At 40.6% G+C, this 22,666-nt stretch overlaps 1 protein-coding gene across 1 annotated transcript; it reads left to right on the top strand.

Annotated features, from left to right (window-relative positions):
* The first annotated feature begins 670 nt into the window (after positions 1–670).
* On the top strand, positions 671–21,987 carry rfx6 (regulatory factor X, 6). Its single transcript, XM_089022004.1, has 20 exons — positions 671–1,214; positions 2,713–2,875; positions 2,942–3,065; positions 4,401–4,462; positions 4,540–4,617; positions 4,726–4,753; positions 5,862–5,969; positions 6,043–6,120; positions 6,197–6,310; positions 6,557–6,606; positions 9,099–9,258; positions 11,311–11,455; positions 11,553–11,662; positions 11,901–12,018; positions 14,228–14,350; positions 14,425–14,649; positions 16,209–16,464; positions 18,673–19,022; positions 19,200–19,397; positions 21,841–21,987. Exons 1-20 carry the CDS (start codon positions 1,046–1,048, stop codon positions 21,975–21,977), a joined length of 2,796 nt encoding a protein of 931 aa, XP_088878130.1. The 5' UTR covers positions 671–1,045; the 3' UTR covers positions 21,978–21,987.
* The last annotated feature ends 679 nt before the right edge of the window (positions 21,988–22,666 follow it).

Raw genomic sequence — 22,666 nt, 5'->3', positions numbered from 1 at the left:
TTGAAACAAAAAAAACAAAAGTGAAAAAAAAAACAAAACTGAAATGGGGAGAAAATGGATAGAAAACAGTGACATTTGGACTCCTTTCAACTTTCATAGTTCAAAAGTAGAGTGTAGACTGCATGGTTAAAATATCCCATCAATCAGGCTCCACAAATAACCTGCACAAGCCATCTGTACAGTTGATGCAAAAAGTTATCAACCCTGCTAAACAGAACACAATTGATGAGGAACTGGATAAAATTATCACAGAGAAAGCACCAACAAGGGATCATTCCTCAAGATGGTGAAAGAAGGCTACATTCCTCACCAAGTGTTTAATGGTGAGGAAACCGGCCACTCCATTCCATCAAGCCGTCAACGACCATCACAAAGGTAAATAAAAGACTTTATTATACAGTACAGTTTATTTCTTTAATTATAATACCATAGCACATTTATTATACATAAAATAAGGTATATTTCGTGTATTTTTAACGCTTAGAAAAATAGAAAATTACGTTTTATTTGGACCTGGGAACGGATTATTCTCGTTTTAATGGTTTCCTATGGGAAATTAATTTTTGGGATACACACTTCGCCTTACACACTCCATCTGGGAACCAATTAAGTTCGTAAGCCAAGGTATAACTACTTTTCTTTGCGGTATGTCAAATTTGCTAATTTACATTACTGAGACTTTCAGATAAAATTTAAAATACATTTCAATTGAGGGAAAACAATTACAGTATTGGAAAAAAAAAATCACAATTAAAGATAAAGTTTGTATCTTTTTGGAGGTGCAAGGCTTCTGGGGAAGCTAATGGTGCTGGAAAGACAGATGGATGAGTCTTCCCTCCCTCGCCCCTGTTAATGATTAAGAAGCTCTTCTGTAAATATGATGCTCGCCTGCGCTGGGCCTGCTCGCTCATCTTCTCACGGTGGAGCACCTTCTTGATTCTCTTCCTCCTGACAAAAGACCCACTGGCTGCTTCTTTGAGCCTTCTTTAGGACCCAATGAACACATTCTTCCAATTTTTATTTTATTTTTTAAATCTAACTCCAAATGTCCCCCGTGCATGGTGTGACTATGGCAATGAAGCGCAGTCTTGAGAGTTCAGCTGCGGAGAGGCTTTTACCTCTTCAGCCTTTCAACAAAACTTGGTGCGGCTCAGAAGTGGACACAGCCTCCCGTGGACCTTCTAATCAGGACGATGATTCTGCCATCAAATCAGGTAAAAAAAAAAAACAAAGAAACTAAAAAATTTAAAATAAAAACGTCCTCAACAATCCTTTGATCCTCTCCTCTTTCATCTAGAACTGCTTGATGTAACAAAGAGGGTACAGAAAGTGCTAAAGAATGAATGACTCTGTGTCTTTGTTGTAATATTGTCTTTGTGTTGTCATAGTTGTTTTTTTTTTTGTTCTTTTGACTTCAAGACGGCGCCGCGAGAGTGGCTGCCTTTCCAGCATCTCATGTATTTTGTTTTTCTACTTTCATTCCTTTTATTACTTTTCTGCTGTGAAATGCAAATTTCTCCACTGCAAGACTAATAAAGGCAAATCCAATCCCAATCCAATACTGGACATATGTCCACAATTAGTAACATTACTTTGAGGTTCAAATAACAGTACTGCTGTTATTTCCGGGTAGAGTGAACGCGAGCACGAATGGCTGCCGCTGCTCACCCGCACCAAAAAATCCAGTGACTGTAAAGTGTCCTTGAGAGTATTGAAAGGTGCTTAGAAAGTAAATGTATTATTATTATTATTACTGTAGCATGTCTTTCGTCGTCTGTGATACTGTACTATATTGAATTTACTTGGTTTAAAAAAGTACTCTGATCGGCCACGCGGTGGTGGCAAAAACAAAAAGAAAAGGCCCCACACTTCAAAATGGCATCGTGTAGTTTACAATTACTGTAATCTGTAATTACTGTAATTACCGGTAATGGTATGTCCCCTGAATTTGTACTGGATTTGGAAAAGTTTTACATTTTAAAAGCATTACATTTTATACAGATAAATAAACAAACAAACAAATATCCATGTCCATGTATTTTAAATAGAAGCAATATTAGCAGGTTCAGTAACTTCAATCGCCTTCACAACAAGCTGGACTTTGGCAGATAAAATTACGACATGTTGTTCACAAAAGAGGCTCCAAGATGTTTATTGACAGATGCTTACCAAACAGAAAGCCAACATGTGTTTTTGATACACTTACAAAGCCCTCACTGGAATACAGTGAAATACATTTTAGCACAAGGGCTAACGATTAGCATCTATTTGTTGGTGTGGCCCTTTAAACCAGGGTACTTAAACCCTGTTCCTCCAGGGCCTTTTTCTGTGCTGCAAGCACGCCTGCTTGAAATGATCATATAATCAGCCAAGTCAGCAGAGGCTGGCTAACGATCGACATCATTTGAATAAGATCTGTTGAAGCAAGGCGAGATGGAAAAACAGGCAGGACAGCAGAGGACAGGATTGAAGACCCTTGCTTTAAGCAAAAACCACAAACTTTGCCGCAAAACACGTGAAAAGAAAATAAAACAACGTTCACAGACATATATTCTTTATCCTATGCAAAGAACAACTCATAATTCTAACATACTGATCAACCAAAGACTGCAGCTCTTTATGTTGTTCAATACAAACACAAAATTGTGAATTGCTAACAGGATACATTCATATTCCATACATGCATGAATCCATGTTGTGTGATTTCATCAGAGGCGGAAGACAGCAATGAAATGGCATCCTCAGAAGAAGACCAGGATCTGGACCAGGACCAGAACGAAGAAGTGAGTACCAAAGCAAGCTTGGCCTCCCCCAGGAAAAGCATCAACAAGACAAGCAAGGACAAGAAGAAGCAGACGCAGCTCACACTGCAGTGGTGAGGACCAATGTACAATTTATGGATGATGATGATGATGATGATTGTTGTGGTGCTCCCGATCAGGCTGGAAGAGAACTACATTGTGTGCGAGGGTGTGTGTCTCCCTCGCTGCATCCTCTACGCTCACTACCTGGACTTCTGCAGGAAAATCAAACTGGAGCCCGCTTGCGCTGCTACTTTTGGAAAAGTACATTAGCTTTTTAAATTTTATTGTTTATTAGCTTTTAAAATATATTTTTTATCTTCCAGAATATGCAAATAATAATAATAATAATACATTTAATTTATAAGTGCCTCTCAAGGTCACTTTGCTGTCACATAAGATTTTCTGTGGGTGCGCAGCGGCAGCCACACACGCCAGCTTCACTCAACCCGGAAGTAATTCAAATAGACAGAAAGCTAGCCAGCTAGTTAATAGATACAGTAATAATAATAATAATAATACATTTCATTTCTATGCAACTTTCAAAACTCTCAAGGTCACTTTACAGTCACAGGATACAGTCGCTAATAGATAGCTACCTAGCCAGCCAGATAGCTAAATGATAGATAGCTAGCTAGCTAGCTAGACAGCTAATAGATAGCTAATAGATAGCAAATAAATAGCTAGCTAGCTAGCTATTAGATACAGTAATATACATCCATCCATCCATCCATCCATCCATCCATCCATCCGTACGTACGTACGTACGTACGTACATACATACGTACACATACATACGTACATACATACATACACGCATACATACACACACACCTGTGCAGTAGATCAGGAGTGTCAGTCATTTTTTGCCGCAGGCCACATTGTCATTGCGGTTTCCTCTCGGGGGCCGTTATGAATTTGGGGGAAGCCATCAGAATGTTTTATCCCCTCCACATATTCCATATAGAGGGCACAAAATGAATGAATAACAAGTTTTCAAATCTGAAGTAAAAAAATAATGACTGTTATTGTGGTTAAATGGGACAATTTGAAATTTTGCTTCAGACTTTAGCAAAGCATCGTAGCACTTTACATGCTTGATTTGCTTTCGCGGGCCGAACAAAATGATGTGGCAAGCCAGATTTGGCCCCCGAGCCTTGACTTTGACACCTGTTCAGTACATGGCAAAACTAATCCAAAGTAAAACTACAAACGCTTTGACCTATGCCTATGGAGCCACCTCATACAGCTAGACAGCTAATAGATAGCTAATTACTGTCAACTTATGATGTTGCCGTATTTATTTATTTATTTATTTATTTATTTATTTATTTATTTATTTATTGTGTATACGAAACATTTGTGCCATTCCCAAGCCCGGATAAATACGGACGGTTGTGTCAGTAAGTTGTCGGACACGTTTGTGTCCGACATAAAAGCTTGGCCAAAACAAACATGCGGATCAAACCTCTAAAGATGGATGACACCGATTCGCTATGGCGACCCATTGAAGGGAAAAGCCGGAAGGAAAAGAAGAAGATATGAAACAAATGGATGTTGTCATCAAACTTGTTTATTTTTTTCATTTCCCTCAATCAGACTATCCGACAGAAGTTCCCTCTCCTGACCACTAGGAGATTGGGAACCAGGGGACACTCTAAGTAAGTAACTGTCATATTTCACAATCCTCATTTTCACAGAATTGTTTTTCGTAATTGATACTGGTTATACATGACAGGTATCATTACTATGGCATTGGTATCAAAGAGAGCAGCGCTTACTATCATTCCGTCTACTCTGGAAAAGGTTTGACCAGGTACTTGATACATTTTATGACCTAAACAATAACATTTGATGTCAAAACAACAATTAACACTAACGTTTAGATTTTGTGCTTGGATGATGTTCCTTTTCCTGTCGGCAGATTTTCTGGAAGCAAAATGAAGAATGAGGTAGTGTGCTCCATGCAGTGATACCTCGGTTTACGAACCCTTTGGCTTACGAACTTTTCGGTTTACGAACATTCAATTCATCAAAATTTTACCTTGGCATGCAAACTATTTTTTGGGATACACACGGAGCGCCACAATGAGTGATGTGTCGTTTGCGAACGAGCCCGTTCTCCTAACAAGAAAATGCAGCTGACTGTTTTGGTCCTTTATTCCCCACCCCCAGTCTTCGGTTAAAGCCATGTGATTGGTCAAGAACGTAGCAGTGAGGGGGGGGGGGTTACAGACAGAGAGAGAGTGAGGCCGTTCTCCCAAAAACAAAATGTCGTCTTCGGTTAAAGTCACGTGATTGGTCAAGAACGCAGCAGGGGTGGTGGGGGTTAAACATTAAAGAGACAGGCAGACGTCAGAGTGAGAAAACACGCACACACACAAAAGGGAGACGACAGAGCTGGAAACAAAAAAAAACAAAAGTGAAATGGTAAGAAAATGGATAGAAAACTGAAATTTGGACTCGTTTCAACTTTGATAGTTCAAAAGCAGAGTGTAGACTGCAAGGTTAAAATATCCCATCAATCAGGCTCCACAAATAACCCGCACAAGCCATCTGTACACTTGATGCAAAAAGCTATAAACCCAGCTAAACACAACATAATTGATGAGGAACTAGGTAAAATGATCGGGGAGAAAGCACCTACAAGGGATCATTCCTCAAGATGGCGAAAGAAGAAGGCTATGTTCCTCATCAAGTGGTTAATGTTGATGAAACCGACCACTCCATTCCATCAAGCCTGGTAAATAAAACGACTTTATTATACAGTACAGTTTATTTCTTTAATTATAATACCGTAGCACATTATACATAAAGTAAGGTATGTTATGTGTAGTTTTAAGGCTTAGTAAGTAGAAAATTGTTTATGGGGACTGGGAACAGATTATTCTCATTTTAATGGTTTCCTATGGGAAATAATTTTTTTAGATACACACTTTTCACCTTACACACTCTGTCTAGGAACCAATTAAGTTCGTAAGCCAAGGTATCACTGTACCACGTTTTGTATGTTTTCCCAAATAAATCACTGAATGATGCTGACGTGTATGTTTTGTGCAGGGAGGCTTTACCAGGAAATACTCTCTCAGCTCCAAAACAGGAACACTGCTCCCAGAATTCCCCAGCGCACACCACCTTATTCTGCAAGGAAACATCTCCCGGGAAAAGGTTCTGTGCCTGGGGACTGAACTCTTGATAGACCCCTTACGTGACATCATAATAATTGTCATTAAAATAACAGGTGGACACACTGATCGTGATGTACAAGACGCACTGTCAGTGCATCTTGGACAATGCCATCAATGTCAATTTTGACGAGGTGACGTCTCTGCTTGGTATCTACGACCTACCTAGCAGTCCGGCAACGCTCACGTCTTCTCGCGATGCTCTTCCAGATACACAACTTCCTGTTGCACTTCTGGCAGGGCATGCCCGACCACCTGCTGCCGCTTCTGGACAATCCGTTGCTGGTGGACATTTTGTGCGTGTGTGACTCCATTTTGTATAAAGTAAGCCGCCAACACCAGCAAATGTAAAAGTAAATGGAGAAATATGTCAGAAGTATAATTTACGTTCAAACTCATTTTAAAGTGAACTCGCTTAGCTTTTTTTCACGTCATTATCAACACATAGCGAGATTTTGTGATTGACAGGCGTGCTCATCAATTTGTCACTCTGCTGCTGGTTGAAATAATCAATATTGTGAATTTTAATGAAATACATGTATATATGACATTTTCTTTTAATCTGCTCAGGTTTTGACTGATGTCCTCATTCCCGCCACAATGCAAGAGATGCCTGAAAGGTTTGCTTTGACTTTTAAAGGACAACCGACATCACTTTTTTGTTTCTTAACTGACATCAGAAAAACGTTTTATAGCATCTAAAATAGCCAAAACACGCATGATATTATACACGGATGATATTTTTATTCAAATGCAAAACACCAATAAAAATGACTTAAAGTGTCCAAAATCTGCAGAAAATTGAGCTGCAAATTGGGCATTTTCAGAAAGTCCCGCCCCCAGTTTGTGACGTCACGCCAAGACGTGTTGCATTGCATGAGAATTAAAACAATGGCTTCAGATTCGGAGAATATGCTTTCTTGTTACACCTCCAGTTATGAATATGATTCAAATAGTTCTGAAGACACATACACGTTTGCATACACGTTTGCAATCGATTAAAAAATTTATTCCATGCCATTTTGAGGCAACATTGGGGAGAAACAATCACCAGAAAAGAGGCACAAAATGGTGACCTCCTGTGGCCACCTCCGTTTCCACAGGCTGATAAATTCCTTATATGGAGCTTGGACACCCTCTTCTGGCGGCTTTTGGGTGCAACACAAAGTTTTCAGACCAAACAATACAGCAAAATACATTGATATGATGGAAGGACTGCTACAATGTGTCTTTTTTCGGTCAAGGGGCATTCCTTTAGTGACGTCACGTACGGACTTTTCACCAACTCAAAAACAAGACTTCCTGAATATTCAGCGCGAGTCTTAAAACGTAAAATATAGCTATATGTGGTGGAATCTTTTTAAAATACGCTCAGTAGAAGTCATTTGAAGCCATTTTACAAATTATGGACACAAGTTGTCCGGAGACGTCGGTTCTCCTTTCAGGAATGCTATTATCCAGCTAGTTAGCTTTCTATCTATTTGAGTTACTTCCGTGTTGAGTGAATGCTTGCGCGTGTGGCTGCCGCTGCTCACCCACAGAAAAACATATCCTGTGACTGTAAAGTGACCTTGAGAGTTTTGAAAGCCACTTGTAAATGAAATGTATTATTATTATACACAGTTTACACATCCAGGAGTTTTGTGTACCGTTTTTCCTCATTTAGGTCACAGGTGAGCATTGCAAAGCGCATGTAAACCAACAGCCATTCACACTCAAATTCACAGTACAGACATTCCCCTACTTACGAACATTCAAGTTAAGAACAACGGTACATACGAACATTTTTGCGAGTACAGTGATACCTTGGCTTACGAACTTTAGAGGATGTAAGGCGAAAAGTGTGTATGCCAAAAATTAATTTCCCATAGGAAACCATTAAAATGAGAATAATCCGTTCCCAAGTCCCCATAAAACATAATTTTCTACTTTCTAATTTTCTAAACCTTAAAACCACAGAAAATATACCTTATTTTATGTATAATAAATGGGCTATGGTATTATAATTAAAGAAATAACTATATAATAAAGTGGTTTTATTTACTTTTGTGATGGTCGTTTAAGACTTGATGGAATGGAGTGGCCGGTTTCCTCAGCTTTTAACACTTGATGAGGAATGTAGCCTTCTTCTTTCACCATCTTGAGGAATGATCCCTTGTAGGTGCTTTCTCTGCGATAATTTTATCTAGTTCCTCATCAATTGTGTTCTGTTTAGCTCGGTTGATAGCTTTTTGCATCAAGTGTACAGATGGCTTGCGGGTTCTTTGTGGAGCCTGATTGATGGAATATTTTAACCTTGCAGTCTACACTCTGCCTTTGAACTATCAAAATTGAAACTCTCTCACTGTCGTCTGCCTGTCTCTTTAATGTCTAAACCACCTCCCCTGCTGCATTCTTGACCAATCATGTGGCTTTAACCGAAAACTGGGGGCGGGGAATAGAGGACCAAAACAAGCCGGCTGCCATTTTGTTGTTCGAAGAACGGGCTTGTTCGCGAACGACACATCACTCATTGAGGCAGCTCCGTGTGTATCCCCCAAAAAGTTCGCATGCCAAGGTAAATTTTTCATAAATTTAATGTTCGTAAACCGAAAAGTTCGTAAGCCAAGGGATTCGTAAACCGAGGTATCACTGTATGTCGAAAAATGTTTGAACAGAGATGCTGTAAATTAGATTTTGTACTGCGCGCCTTTTTCTGACTAGTGCTTTTTTCCACCGCCAATACGGAGGTGAGGCGCTGTGAAAGCTTCCTGTGCCCAGTTCGTCGCAGTGCCCGAGCATATATTTTATTAAATGTTTCATTTTTCAGTACAGACCAATGCAGGCTACTTATACAAGCCTTAAACATACTTATATAAACCTTAACCATACTTATATAAACTTACCTTAACCACCTTAAACATACATTCCATACAAAATCTAGCACTGAAGCAACTTACTAACTAATTCACCTTACCAACGCCTGTTCGGAAAGTATCTCATTCGTAAGTTGGGGAGTGTATGTATAGAGTCTTGAATTAACCTGAGAGGTGTGTTGTCCTTTGACTGTGACAAAATTGTGTGTCTCATAAAGTGATGTCTTGCCAATTATGGCTCATTTCACATTTCTCAGCCTGCTCGCGGATATCTGCAACTTTGCCAAGCACTGGGAGATGTGGGTGGCTTCCTCTTTGGACAACCTCCCACAATGCCTGGCTGCCAAGAAGCTGCCCATCGCGCGCCGCTTTGTGTCTTCCCTCAAGCGGCAGACGTCCTTCTTGCACCTGGCGCAGGTAACGTTCCATTTACGTAGTCGTAGAAGAGCGTTTTTGCAGTGATGTCTCACTCAGCTGAATGTCCCGTGTTTGCCATATGTTAGCATGTCTGGCTAATTGCATAAGAGAATGTCCCAAGTGAAGATTCCAGCCCTGAACGAAAGGTGGAATACCAAAATAATTTTCTAGTTTGGACAATTGGAAGGTTTTGTGCTAATCCCAATACAAATTCCAGTTGAGAAAGAAGTTCTAGTCCCAGTAGCTAGTTCTTGTCCTCAGCGCAGTATGTATTTTTCTCATGATTAGCCTTTGTGTTGACAGCTATGTCTATGTGGCTGTTCTCCTCAAGAATTGAAATATTATATACAGTAAAGTCTCGTTATATCGATATTCAAGGGAGTCCGAAAAAATATCGATATAACCGGGACTATCGATATATCCGACCCTGTTTGCATGTAATTTTCTCCGTGCGTGCATAGAAATAGCATCGATATAACCGGGACTATCGATATATCCGATATCGATATAACGAGACTTTACTGTATATAATGTGTGGGAGTAAACGCAGCCTCCCTGCACAAAACATGTCAACATCGTTAGGTGACCGATTCAGAAAAACTTATAAACCAAACTACAAATTACACAAATTAATTTTCATGCCTGTCTGTCTCCAGATATATTCATGGAGAGGCATCCTTTTTTCTCCCTGCAATGTAAAGTGCTTTGGAGTATCAGGAACCTTCAATGAATGGCATATTTTAAAACTGTTTTATAAGGGGCATAGAGTGGAAGATACAATAGTGGTTGCGTTTGCCTTATGCACACACTAAAGGAAGCTACGCTGAAGGGAATACAATACAATACAGACGACGCTTTCACAACGACTGCAGCTGTAACAAAGCAATTTAGAGAACATTTAGTTAAAGGACAACCGATACCAATTTTTTTTCTTTCCTAACTGACATCAGAAAAGCGTTTTATAGCATCTAAAATATCCAAAACACGCAGGGTGATATTTTTAGTCAAATGCAAAACACCAATAAAAATGACTTAAAGTGTCCCAAAACTGCCACAAAATGAGCTCGGAACTGGCCAGATTCAGAAAGTCCCGCCCCCTTGTTCGTGATGTCACTATTGGTCACACACAGCCTTGCTCCAGAATCAAAACAATGGCTTCAGAGAGTTCACATTCGGAGAAGATGCTTTCTTGTTACTCATCCAGTTATAAATATTATTCAAATCGTTCTGAAGAGGAAAGCATAAATGTTTGCAATCGATTAAAGAAGTCCTTCCGTATCAATTCGAGCCGTCTGGACTCAAATGTAGCGCCCAGAAAATGCACAAGAAGGCGCCCAAGCTCCGTTGGAAATGGGCTGATTTGTCTGATGGGAATTTGTGTAAACTTACACCTTCTTTATGCATGTTACCACAATTGGCTGCGAAACACAATGATTCACCATCACGTTATTTATGTAGTTTTCCTTCCAATTCCATCATCAACACGGACCAACACAATGTTTTCAGACCAAACAAAGTATCCAAAATGCATTGTGTGTCGCTTTCTCTGTCACGGGCGTTCCCTCAATGACGTCACTTAGGGGATCGTCATCAACTCAAAAACAAGACTTCCTGAATATTCAGCGCGAGTCTTAAAACGTAAAATATAGCTATATGCCGTGGAATCTTTGTAAAATGCGCTCAATAGAAGTCATTTGAAGTGATTTTACAAATTGTGGACACAACTTGTCCGAAGGTGTCGGTTGTCCTTTAAACCACACAGTCCAAGAAATCTGAATATTGATCCAAATATAAAGCGAATCGGAGTATATGGTGCACTGTTAGCCTTTGAGAAAATGGAATACTTTTCGGTACGCCTTATAGTGCAGAATATATGGTACTATATTGTTTGTCACTTTCAGAATTTCACATTATTTACTTGCATTTGTTTACTGTGCAGACTTGCCACATACAATATGGCGTACGCGCTGACATCAAGTAAAACTTTGGGCCACTGTCGAATTGAGATCCTGTGTAAAGCATGTTGATGACTGTCTATATTTGGCGTCACAGATCGCCCGTCCGGCACTGTTTGACCAAAGCGTGGTGAGCCACATGGTGGCGGACATGGATAATGTGGACCTGAATAGCATCAGCATATACTCGCTGCTCAGCATCAACGCCAACGGCGAGCAGTTGCATGATGCCCACTCTGATTGTAAGTCGGCGAGTCACTGATGACCCAAATGAGGATCTCTTGGACAAAGCCAGACTTAGTCCTCATTGCTTAACATCATGTGTGTGTTTCCCCACAGACGAGGCCATCGCTGTCTTCCAGGAGCTGAAGGAGCTTCTAAGGAAGAATGCCACAGTCGAATCGTTTGTAGAGTGGCTGGACACAGTAGTGGAGCAGAAAGTCATTAAGGTCCGTTTCAAGTGCCATGCAATGCTTTCTGTGATTCTGCCAAATCACAGATGACTTTTTATGAATGTATTTTTAACTGCAGATTCTTCACCTTGCGCAATACCTAAAATGTGAGAGTTTCCTTTGGTGTACATTTTTATTAGTGATGTGTGTGATTTTAATGTCATTTTGTCACCACTTAGTAATCGGCAAACAGGTGCGATTAACCTTTTGTGTTTGTGTTTTACCATTTCCTCAGCCGGGCAAACAAGGCGGTCGCTCGGTGAGGAGACGAGCTCAGGACTTCCTGCTGCGTTGGAGCTTCTTCGGTGCTCGCATCATGCACAACCTAACGCTCAACAACGCTGCCAGTTTCGGTGAGCTGACGCCGCCACACGCCTTCCGTCGTCATCACGTCATTAGGACTCCCATGAATCATTCCGAGGCTCCATTTTGGCCTCGCGCTCTTCTTTACACAATCCAGCCATAAATAGTAATCATTAAACAGTCTTATCTCGGGGTCGTGTGCTTGTTGTTTAAACACACTGTGTGAATAAACACGCACGCAAAATCACACACGCAAGGGTACTCCTCTAACAGTAAAGCCCTGCTAGACAAACAGAGCAATTGAATGCTAAGCGTCATGCTTCTAAATCCAATCCAATATGTTTGGTTTTTCTATGATTATATTCTTGAGGTTATTTATTGTATAATGTTGTACAGTGATACCTCGGTTTACGAACCCCTTGGTTTATGAACTTTTTGGTTTACGAACGCTAAATTTAGGAACATTTTGCCTTGGCATACCAACTATTTTCGGAATACACACCAAGCTTAAAACACCACAATGGGTGATGTGTCGTTCGTAAACGAGTCCGTTCTCCTAAAAGAAAATGGCAGCCGGCTTGTTTTGGTTCTCTATTCCCCGCCTCCAGTCGTCGGTTAAAGCCACGTGATTGGTCAAAAAAATGTCGGCAGCCATTCTCCAAAAAAGGAAATGGCTGCCGACATTTTTTTGTCCTCTATTCCCCACCCCCAGTCTTTAGTTAAAGCCACGGGATTGGTCAAGAACGCTGCAGTGAGGGGAGGTGGTTTAAACATTAAAGAGACAGGCAGACGATATAGAGAGAGTGACAAAATGGACAGAAAATAGGGAAATTTGGACTGTTTTGTTTCAAATTTGATAGTTCAAAGGCAGAGTGTAAACTGCAAGGTTAAAATTCCCATCAATCAGGCTCCACAAATAACCTGCACAAGTCATCTGTGCACATGATGCAAAAAACTATCAACCCAGCTAAACAGAACACAATTGATGAGGAACTAAGTAAAATCATCGCGGAGAGAGCACCTCCAAGGGATCATTCCTCAAGATGGTAAAAGAAGACGGCTACGTTCCTCATCAAGTGTTTAATGCTGATGAAGCCGGTCACTCCATTCCATCAAGCCATCAACGACCATCACAAAGGTAAATAAAACGACTATTATACAGGACGGTTTTTTTTAATTACAATACCACAGCACATGTATTCTACATAAAATAAGGTATATTTTGTGTAGTTTTAAGGCTTACAAAATTAGAAAGTAGAAAATTATGTTTTATGGGGACCTGGGAACAGATTATTCTCATTTTAATGGTTTCTTATGGGAAATTAATTTTTGGGATAGACCCTTTTCGCCTTGCACACTCTATCTGGGAAGTAATTAAGTTCGTAAACCATGGTATCACTGTTTTACTTTCATTGTTTCTTTTTTATTTTATTTCATCCATCCATGTCTTAATTAGCTTATCATCATTAGGATTGCGTTATCGGCTGGAACCTATCGCAGATGTCTTTGGGCTGTAGGCGGTGTTTGACTCCCTGAACATGTTTGCCAGCCAATCGCGTTGCATACATAGACAAAGAACCATCACACCGTAGAACAATTTGGAGTGTTCAATCAGCCTGCTATGCTTTTTTTTGGAATAAGGAAGCAAACCAGATTACCCATAGGAAACCCACACAGGCATGGGGTGAACATGCAAATTCCACACTGGAAGGCGAAAGATGGAATTGATCCATTCACTTATTTCATTTTTTATCAAATATTTTCTTTTTTCAAATATTTCACACATTTGCTATTTGTATATAATTTTCATTCATGTTAGATATTACATTTGTGGTTTTATTTAATTTTTCATTTTCTTTTTTTAATCGTTTAATTTTTTTAAATCTCCCAATGTCATACACAGTTGTGCCTCATTTGTGTATATTTATTTATGTATGTATTTATTTATTTATTTATTTTTCTTATTTATTTATGTATTCATGTATTTATTATTATTATTATTATTATTATTATTATTATTATTATTATTATTATTATTATTATTGCCTTTTTAGCCGTTTCAGCGTGAACTGAACTGCGAGAAAGCGGGGTCTTCTGTAATCAGTCTAATAATCATACGCATATTAATAGGCATTGGACGTAACTGGAGTTTCCTTATGTTTCTCCACAATATCATTTCACTTTTTTCCCCAAATTAGATAACCCTGATCAAGTACATGACTTCCCCATACATAACTACAGTATGTGGATGGTGTTCAGGTTCTTTCCATCTGATCCGGATGCTTCTGGATGAGTACATCCTACTGGCGCTCGAAACTCAATTCAACAACGACAAGGAGCGTGACCTGCAGAACCTTCTGGACAAACACATGAAAAAAGAAGGTATGTTTTTTTTGCACACAATGTCATTTCTGTTTTTATTTTGCAGATATGGCTAACTTTTTCCATTCTCTCAGGAGCCAGTAAAGCAGCCTTTTTGGCATGTCCCAGCTCCTGCTTCCTAGCCAATCGCAACAAAGTCGTGCAAAGTAGTGCACCTGTTGCCGTCGACCAATCGGTGAAGTGCGAGTCCTTGGGACAGGGGGCCTCTGTGTCTGTGGAGGACAATCAACAGCGAGTGTTGGAGACGGGTGCTGCCATCGTCATATCAGTGACAGATTCTGTTGGCTTCCCTGGTCCAGGTACATAAATGATAATAATAATTACAATTGTATTTTATTTTTTGGGGGAAACTTCAAACAAATACAGTGATACAGTGACTTACAAATGCTTTAGCTAACGAACCTTTCGCCTTACGAACGTTAAATTTGCGAGAATATAATTTGGCATACGAACTATTTTTCGGGAAACACACGAAGCGCCACAATGAGCATTGTGTCGTTCACGAACGAGCCGGTTCTTGGAGCTGGATCTGTGAAGTCTTCTTGGAGCTGGATCTGTGAAGTGAATGAAGCTTTTTTTTTGGGTTAAAGCCGCACGTGATTGGTCAAAATCCGTGGTAGAGGTGGGAGGGGACACACGCCGCAATGAGCGGGGGAATGGGTTACTGTCACGTTTTGCAAGGTGGTGATGGCGGGTGCGGATCCCAAAAAGCAGGCAGGGGGGAGCAGGAGGTTGTTTAACAAATTGTATTAAAATAAAGGTCAGCAGGAACAAAATGTAAAACATCAAAATCATCTGAACAGAAGTGTAAAAGTCCGCCAAGGTTAAACAAACACATGCACAGCATACAATGCATGCAATTGCAGACAAAGCATGCAGCAAACAATGAACAGACACCGGATGGTCGTGCCGGGTGTCCTTTTGAGTGTCAGTGATTAAAACGACCAGCACCTGCGAGGCTGCAGGCAGGGCTGACGTCGCTACCTGTTGGTCGCCAATCTGATTGGGATGACCAGCACCTGTGCAGGTGCAGGCGGGGCCGACAGCGCCCCCCGTTGGTCGCCAACCAGATCATGACAGTTACAGAAACAGAAACACACACACACACACACACACACACACACACACGAAAGGGAGACGAAAGAGCTTGAAACAAAAAACAAAAGTGAAAATAAACGTGAAATGCTGACAAAATGGATATAAAACACAGTGAAATTTGGACTTGTTTCAACTTTATTTATAGTTAAAGGCAGAGTGTAGCCTGCAAGGTTGGACATTGGACATTGGATTTGCCTTTATTAGTCTTTCAGTGGAGAAATGTACATTTAAAATATCCCATCAATCAGGATCCACAAATAACCCACACAAGCCATCTGTACAATTTGAAGAGAACATACTACAAGCAAGGGAAGCAGCTATTAATGAAGTTTCTAGTGTGTCTCCCTGCATCTGTTACTGTTGAGATATCACAACTTCTAAGATGTACAACCCAGAGCTCCTTGAGACACTTTATGCAAAAAAGCTATCCATTCCATCAAGCCATCAACGACCATCACAAAGGTAAATAAAACGACTTTATTATACAGTGCAGTTAATTTCTTTAATTACAATACCATAGCACATTTATTATACATAAAATAAGGTATATTGTGTGTAGTTTTGAGGCTTATTTAGTTGGAAATTATGTTTTATGGGGACCTAGCAACGGATTATTCTCATTTTAATGGTTTCCCATGGGATATTAATGTTTGGAATACACACGTTTCGCCTTACACACACTTTCTGGGAACCAATTACGTTCGTAAGCCAAGGTATCACTGGTTTCAAAAAAAGTCAAGACCAACTTTTGCTTTTCCAGGCGGTCCCACAGATTTTTCTACTTCAGTCATGACACCCCCTATCTCTCCGGCACCGCTGGTGCACAGAGGCTCGGTCATCAACCAGGGTCCACGAGCCCCAACTTCTTCCTGTTCCACTTCATCTTCATCCTTGTCCTACCACTCCACATTGGGTGCCGTAAACCAGCCCAACCTCTGTGCTGTCTTCCCTGAGACTTTGTACCCCTGCACAACCTACTTCCCCTCTCTCACTTCTGCTTACCAGAATGGACTCAGGTGAGCTTCAACTCTCCCATCAGGTTTTTATATAATAATAATAATAATAATAATAATAATAATAATAATAATAAATTTAATTTCTAAGCGCCTTTCAAAACTCGCAAGGACACTTTATAGTCACAGGATATTTTTTCTGCAGGTGATCAGCGGTAGCCACACGCAACAGCGTTAACTCTACCCGGAAGTAACAAAGTAAAAAAAACAAACAACAAAACAAAAAAAAAAACAAATAATATGACAACACAAAGACACAGAGAGTCATTTATTCTTCAGCACTTTCTGTACCCTCTTTGTGACATGAAGCAGTTCCTCTCCTCGAGACGTCATGGTGGAATGTGCACGTCTACTACAAGCTAAATGTTGAAAGCAAACACGCAGCTGTAGCATCCATTGACGAAAAGAGATTGTCTCACATCTCCTGTCCCAGCGTCATAAATCCGCTTCAATTCCAAGCCGCGACAGTTCCACATACGCATCAGCGCTCTTGTCTGTCAGTTATCGTGCTTTTTGGTTTGTAATTAGTAGTACTCAGGCTGCATAGTTAGCGTCTTCGCCTCACAGTGCAGAGGAACAGGGTTCGATTCTGGCTACGGCATTCCTGTGTGGAGTTTGCATGTTCTTGATAGACTCCTGTTCACCTTAGTGAGGATTCGAAACTAACTGTAACTATGTTGGGTGACCTGAGGTTTTGGTCCACTACAAATGTCATAAATAAATTGAACACATTTCAAAATTTTCCCTTTTAAATGTATTTATTTTTTAATATTTTGAGTTTTGTCCACTTAAATCAGTCACAAGGCCGTGCGGCACATTTTTTTGGTGCGTCAGGTTATTAATTTTATAAGGAATGACTTGAATTAGATATGCAGTATAAAAAATCACATAAACTTATCCTTTAAATGTCTCTTATCTCATGAATATAATGGATACAAATCCATTCTGGTTGGGCCACCTCAACATTACATGGTTAGAAACTGGTAGTTGGACTTTCAGTTGGACTTGATACAGACTTGTGGGAGAAATTGAAAGTAATTAGCACACTTTGCAAAGCCAGATTCAAATAATAATAATAATAATAATAATAATAATAATAAATAATAATAATAATAATAATACATTTCATTTATAAGCGTCTTTCAAAACTCTCAAGGACACTTTACAGTCACAGGATATTTTTTCTGCAGGCCATTGTAGTAACGGGTTCCTCTCGAGGGCCATTATGAATTTGGGGAAGCCATTAGAATGTTTCCTCTCCTCCACATATTACATACAGAACACACAACAAATTAACGAATAACTAGTTTTCACCCCCCGCGAGCCTAATGAGGAATAAGCGGTACGGAAAATGAATGGATGGATAGTTTTCAAATCTGAAGTCAACTGTTATTATGGTTTTGATGGGACAATTTGAAATTGTGGTTCGGACTTTAGCAAGCATCATGGCATTTGTCAATCTTGATTTGCTTACGCGGGCCAAATAAAATAATGTGGCGGGCCAGATTTGCCCCCCGGGCCTTATCTTTCACACCGGTGATCTAAAACATTAAGTGAGAAAGCTAAATTGAAATATACGGGCAATTTCATTTTCTGGATTTGCCAACAAGATTTTACTTATGTTTTTGTCCGTGAATTACTTTTGAAATAGCATGAGTAGAAAAATGAAATTCATGCTGGAAAATGGTGCAATAATCACATGACAGCACGTGTTTATCTTAACTCATTTACTGCCAGACGATGTGCAAAAATGTGTCCACTCTAGTGCTGAGGTTTTTATAATTTTCACTCAAATTCCAGGACCCTTAGAATATTGAGTTTTACAACTACATAAACATTCAATACAGCGTTAGATACCTTAGACTCTCTTCGTTCATCAGAAAGAAAAGTTAATTCCTAGCTTATTTGGTTCTGGAGTAACATGAGATGCAAGTGGGGGCAAATGCTGCCCACTTGTGGATGGGAAAAAACATTGCTAGAAGTCTAACCAGTGCTTTATCGGCACCCCCTGCAAGAAAAACCAAAACCCGAACAAATTTGGGACTGGCGTTCCACATCATCTTTTCAATTCCCGTATAAATGGCAGTGAATGAGTTAATTCCATTTTGATGATGATTTTTTTTTTATTTTCCTCACTGGAGTCTGATAAAATGTTATTTATTTATTTATTTATTTATTTATTTAATTATTTTTTTTTTTTCGCATGTTGAGGCCTGAGGCGGAGAGCACATTCTCATCTTCCATCACAACATCCTCCTTGGCCTACCAGGTGTGTCGTTACCCCACCTTGGATGAACAGCAGCCTTCCGTCAAAGACGTCTTCTCGGGAGATGGCCATCATTTCTCCTCCTGCTCGTTGAGTCCTTATGCGCCTTCCGCCCACCCGGCTTCCGGCTACGGCTCGAGCTCAGACGCCATCTTGAACGATCCCGGTCTGGAGGTTCAGACGGGGGCTCACATGGTGGATGCTGGAGATGGATTCGGTTTTGGACTCAACCACTCGGCCGGTAGCAGTAGCGGTGCTGGTACAGGACAAACATATTCTTCTGTGGGACAAAGTGGTAAGCGTAGCGACACGGGAATAAACACAGCAGGAACGCTGACCGGCCTCTGACCTTCCAATTTATTGTTCTATTCGATTTCAACGTGATTTTAAAAAATCAAAACATAAAAATCACCATAAAATCAAAAACGACATGAATCCTTGATGCAATGTTTTACTTGGCCTTTCCCCACAGAATATTTTGGAAACAACAGCTACTTGGATGGCCAGCGGATGGCGCCGGCGGTCGAGCCGCATGTCTCGGTCATCAGCAGCGTAAACCCCCTCCTCTTGCTTCGCTCACCATACTCTGAAGTCCATGACCCGCTCGACATCCTTGACCGGCCCGGCAGGAAGAGCGGAACCTTCTTCACCGACAGCTACAATGCGGCAGGTGAGCGACAAAATGTTTTGCCTGACTGATGCATTTTAATCACGCAGATTTGGTTGATTAGTTTGTTATTTAGTTGTCTTTATTTAGTTACTGTTGTGTTAGTTAGAATAGTCAGTTAAAGGACAACCGACGTCTCTGGACAAGTTGTGTCCATAATTTGTAAAATGGCTTCAAATGACTTCTACTGAGCGTATTTTTAAAAGATTCCACCGCATATCGCTATATTTTACATTTTAAGACTCGCGCTGTGTATTCAGGAAGTCTTGTTTTTGAGTTGGTGACGAGTCCGTACGTGACGTCACTAAAGGGACGCCAACTGACCGAAAAAAAGACACATTGTAGCAGTCCTTCCATCACGTCAATGTATTTTGCTGTATTGTTTGGTCTGAAAAACCTTGTGTTGCACCCAAAAGCCGCCAGAAGAGGGTGTCCAAGCTAAGGAATTTATCAGCCTGTGGAGACGGAGGTGGCCACAGGAGGTCGCCATTTTGTGCCTCTTTTCTGGTGATCGTTTCTCCCCAATGTTGCCTCAAAATGGCATGGAATAAATTCTTTAATCGATTGCTTTCCTCTTCAGAACTATTTGAATCATATTCATAACTGGAGGTGTAACAAGAAAGCATATTCTCTGAATCTGAAGGCATTGTTTTGATTTTCAATCACTGCAAGACGTCTTGGCGTGATGTCACAAACTGGGGGCGGGACTTTCTGAAAATGCCCAATTCGCAGCAAAAAAGTGACGTCGGTTGTCCTTTGAAGGACAACCGACACAATTTTTTTGCTTCCGAACTGACATCATAAAAACGTTTTATAGCATCTAAAATACCCAAAACACGCAGGCTGATATTTTTAGTCAAATGCAAAACACCAATAAAAATGACTTAGTGTCCAAAAACTACTTCAAAATGACCTCAGAAAGTTTCAGTTTCAGAAGGTCCCGCCCCCTTGTTCGTGACATCACGCCAAGACGTCTTGCCTTGCTCGAGAATCAAAACAATGGCTTCAGATTCGGAGAAGATGCTTTCTTGTTACTCATCCAGTTGTGAATATGGCTTGTGTCCCCACAAGGGGACCCCACAAGGGGACACAAGCCAGTGTCTTATTGTGCCGGTCCCAAGCCCGGATAAATACAGTAGGTTGTGTCAGGAAGGGCATCGGATGTAAAAGCCTGGCCAAAACAAACATGCGAATCAAACCTCTGAAGATGGAGGACACTGATTCGCTGTAGCGACCCCTGAAGGGAAAAGCCGACAGGAAAAGAAGAAGTGGATTGATTTTAGTCAGTTACTGCTTCCGTTTTAAACACGAAACTACCTTGTAACAAATATATTTAACCTGGTTTGTTACAGTTTTGGTAGTTAGTAACAGTTTTTCAGTCAGCATAATCCATCCATCCGTCCATCCAAAATGACAAGAAGACAACATGCTCCATCATGATATGTTGTCTGTTATGACAATGCACTTTTTTTCACGCTGAATTTCACTTCAAACCGCCTTCAGCTGTAAGCGGGGCTGTGTGGTGGAAACATGATTTAAAGGACAACCGACACCCCGGACAAGTTATGTCCATAATTTGTAAAATCACTTCAAATGACTTCTACTGAACGCATTTTACAAAGATTCCACCGCATATAGCTATATTTTACGTTTTAAGACTCGCGCTGGATATTCAGGAAGTCTTGTTTTCGAGTTGATGACGATGCCTGATGTTACGTCACGTCTGGAACGCCCCTGCCCGAGAAAGCGACACACAATGCATTTTGCGTACTTTGTTTGGTCTGAAAACATTGAAGGAAAAACACTTGAATAACGCAATGGTGAATCGTGTGTCGCACCAACACTACCAATTGCGGTAACCCCATAAAAGTGGACACAAATTCTCAGCAGACAAATCAGCTCATTTCCAACGGAGCTTGGGCGCCATCTTGTGCATTTTCTAGGAGCTACATTGGAGTCCAGATGGCTCGAATTGACCCGGAAGGACTCCCTTAATCGATTGCAAACATTTATGCTTTCCTCTTCAGAACTATTTGAATCATATTCATAACTGGATGAGTAACAAGAAAGCATCTTCTCCGAATCTGAACTGAAGCCATTGTTTTCTGTCTGAAGAATCCTGGCGTGACATCACAAACAAGGGGGCGGGACCTCCTGAAACTCACCATTACTCCACTGCGAGACTAATAAAGGCAACTACAATTTCCGAGGTCATTTTGAAGCAGTTTTGGAACTCTAAGTTATTTTTATTGGTGTTTTGCATTTGACTAAAAGTATCAGCTTGCGTGTTTTGGGTATTTTAGATGCTATAAAACGTTTTTCTGATGTCAGTTAGGAAACAAAAAAATGGTGTCGGTTGTCCTTTAAGTGAGCCACTAGGCAAAAGTGGGCTAAGCATGAAGTCAAACAAGATCCATCCTGTCATCTGTCTCACATGTCTTGCTAGGCTCGGCCCCCTGCATGTACGCCGTATCCTCGTCGGCCTTCTCCCCCCAGGAAGCTTCGTTATCGCAACATCAGGACCCAGTTTCTTCACTGCCCCCCATCGACACAGTATTCATGGGCACCCCAGGGGTACAATGACACAGGAGAGACTCAGTGGTTCCCTTTCAAGGTAGGCTGCAGCCACCTGCGGACAACGACTTAGTTATTTGGGCACATGGCGGCCATTTTTGCATTTCCGCCTGCAGCAGCTTTATATAGACATTTTATTAATTTTTGGGGAGGGATGCTGCAAGTTTCCACAATAAAAAAAATGTGTATGACAATTGTATTTTACACATAAATTCATAGATATGTAATTAGATTTCATGACACTGCGGAAAAAAATGCTTTTTGGGTGTTATTTCACCTTGTCTTTTTTAATAAGTATATATAATGACACAGTATTGCTGTAAATAGTAAAGGATTGGATTGGATTGGATATGCCTTTATTAGTCTCACAGTGGAGAAATTTACATAATAATAATAATAATATAAAGAAAAAAATATATATCAATGATCATTGGAGAGAACAAGTGACGACGCGGCCGGCGTCCCCGAAGTCGTTCTTATCTGCCGCGCAAGTGACAGATGGCAACGTGTGTGCCCGTTACAGCGTGTTACACCTTAAAGTGCTTTTAATTGCACAGTCAATAATGGTGGACCACAATTGGCCCCGGCGTTCGTGTGAAAACAACAGAAGGCCCAAGGCAAACTTTGGGACAATGTTTAACCACAACATGGCCAGCCAACAAGCACCCTCCAGGTGGCCTCATTGACTTCTTTTGTCT

This window comes from Hippocampus bargibanti, linkage group LG19, assembly GCF_051943395.1.
Source record: "Hippocampus bargibanti isolate YZ-2025 linkage group LG19, ASM5194339v1, whole genome shotgun sequence".
In the NCBI taxonomy this organism is placed as follows: domain Eukaryota; kingdom Metazoa; phylum Chordata; class Actinopteri; order Syngnathiformes; family Syngnathidae; genus Hippocampus; species Hippocampus bargibanti.
Note: the sequence above shows the minus strand (reverse complement) of the source record. Positions and strands in the feature narration are given on the sequence as shown.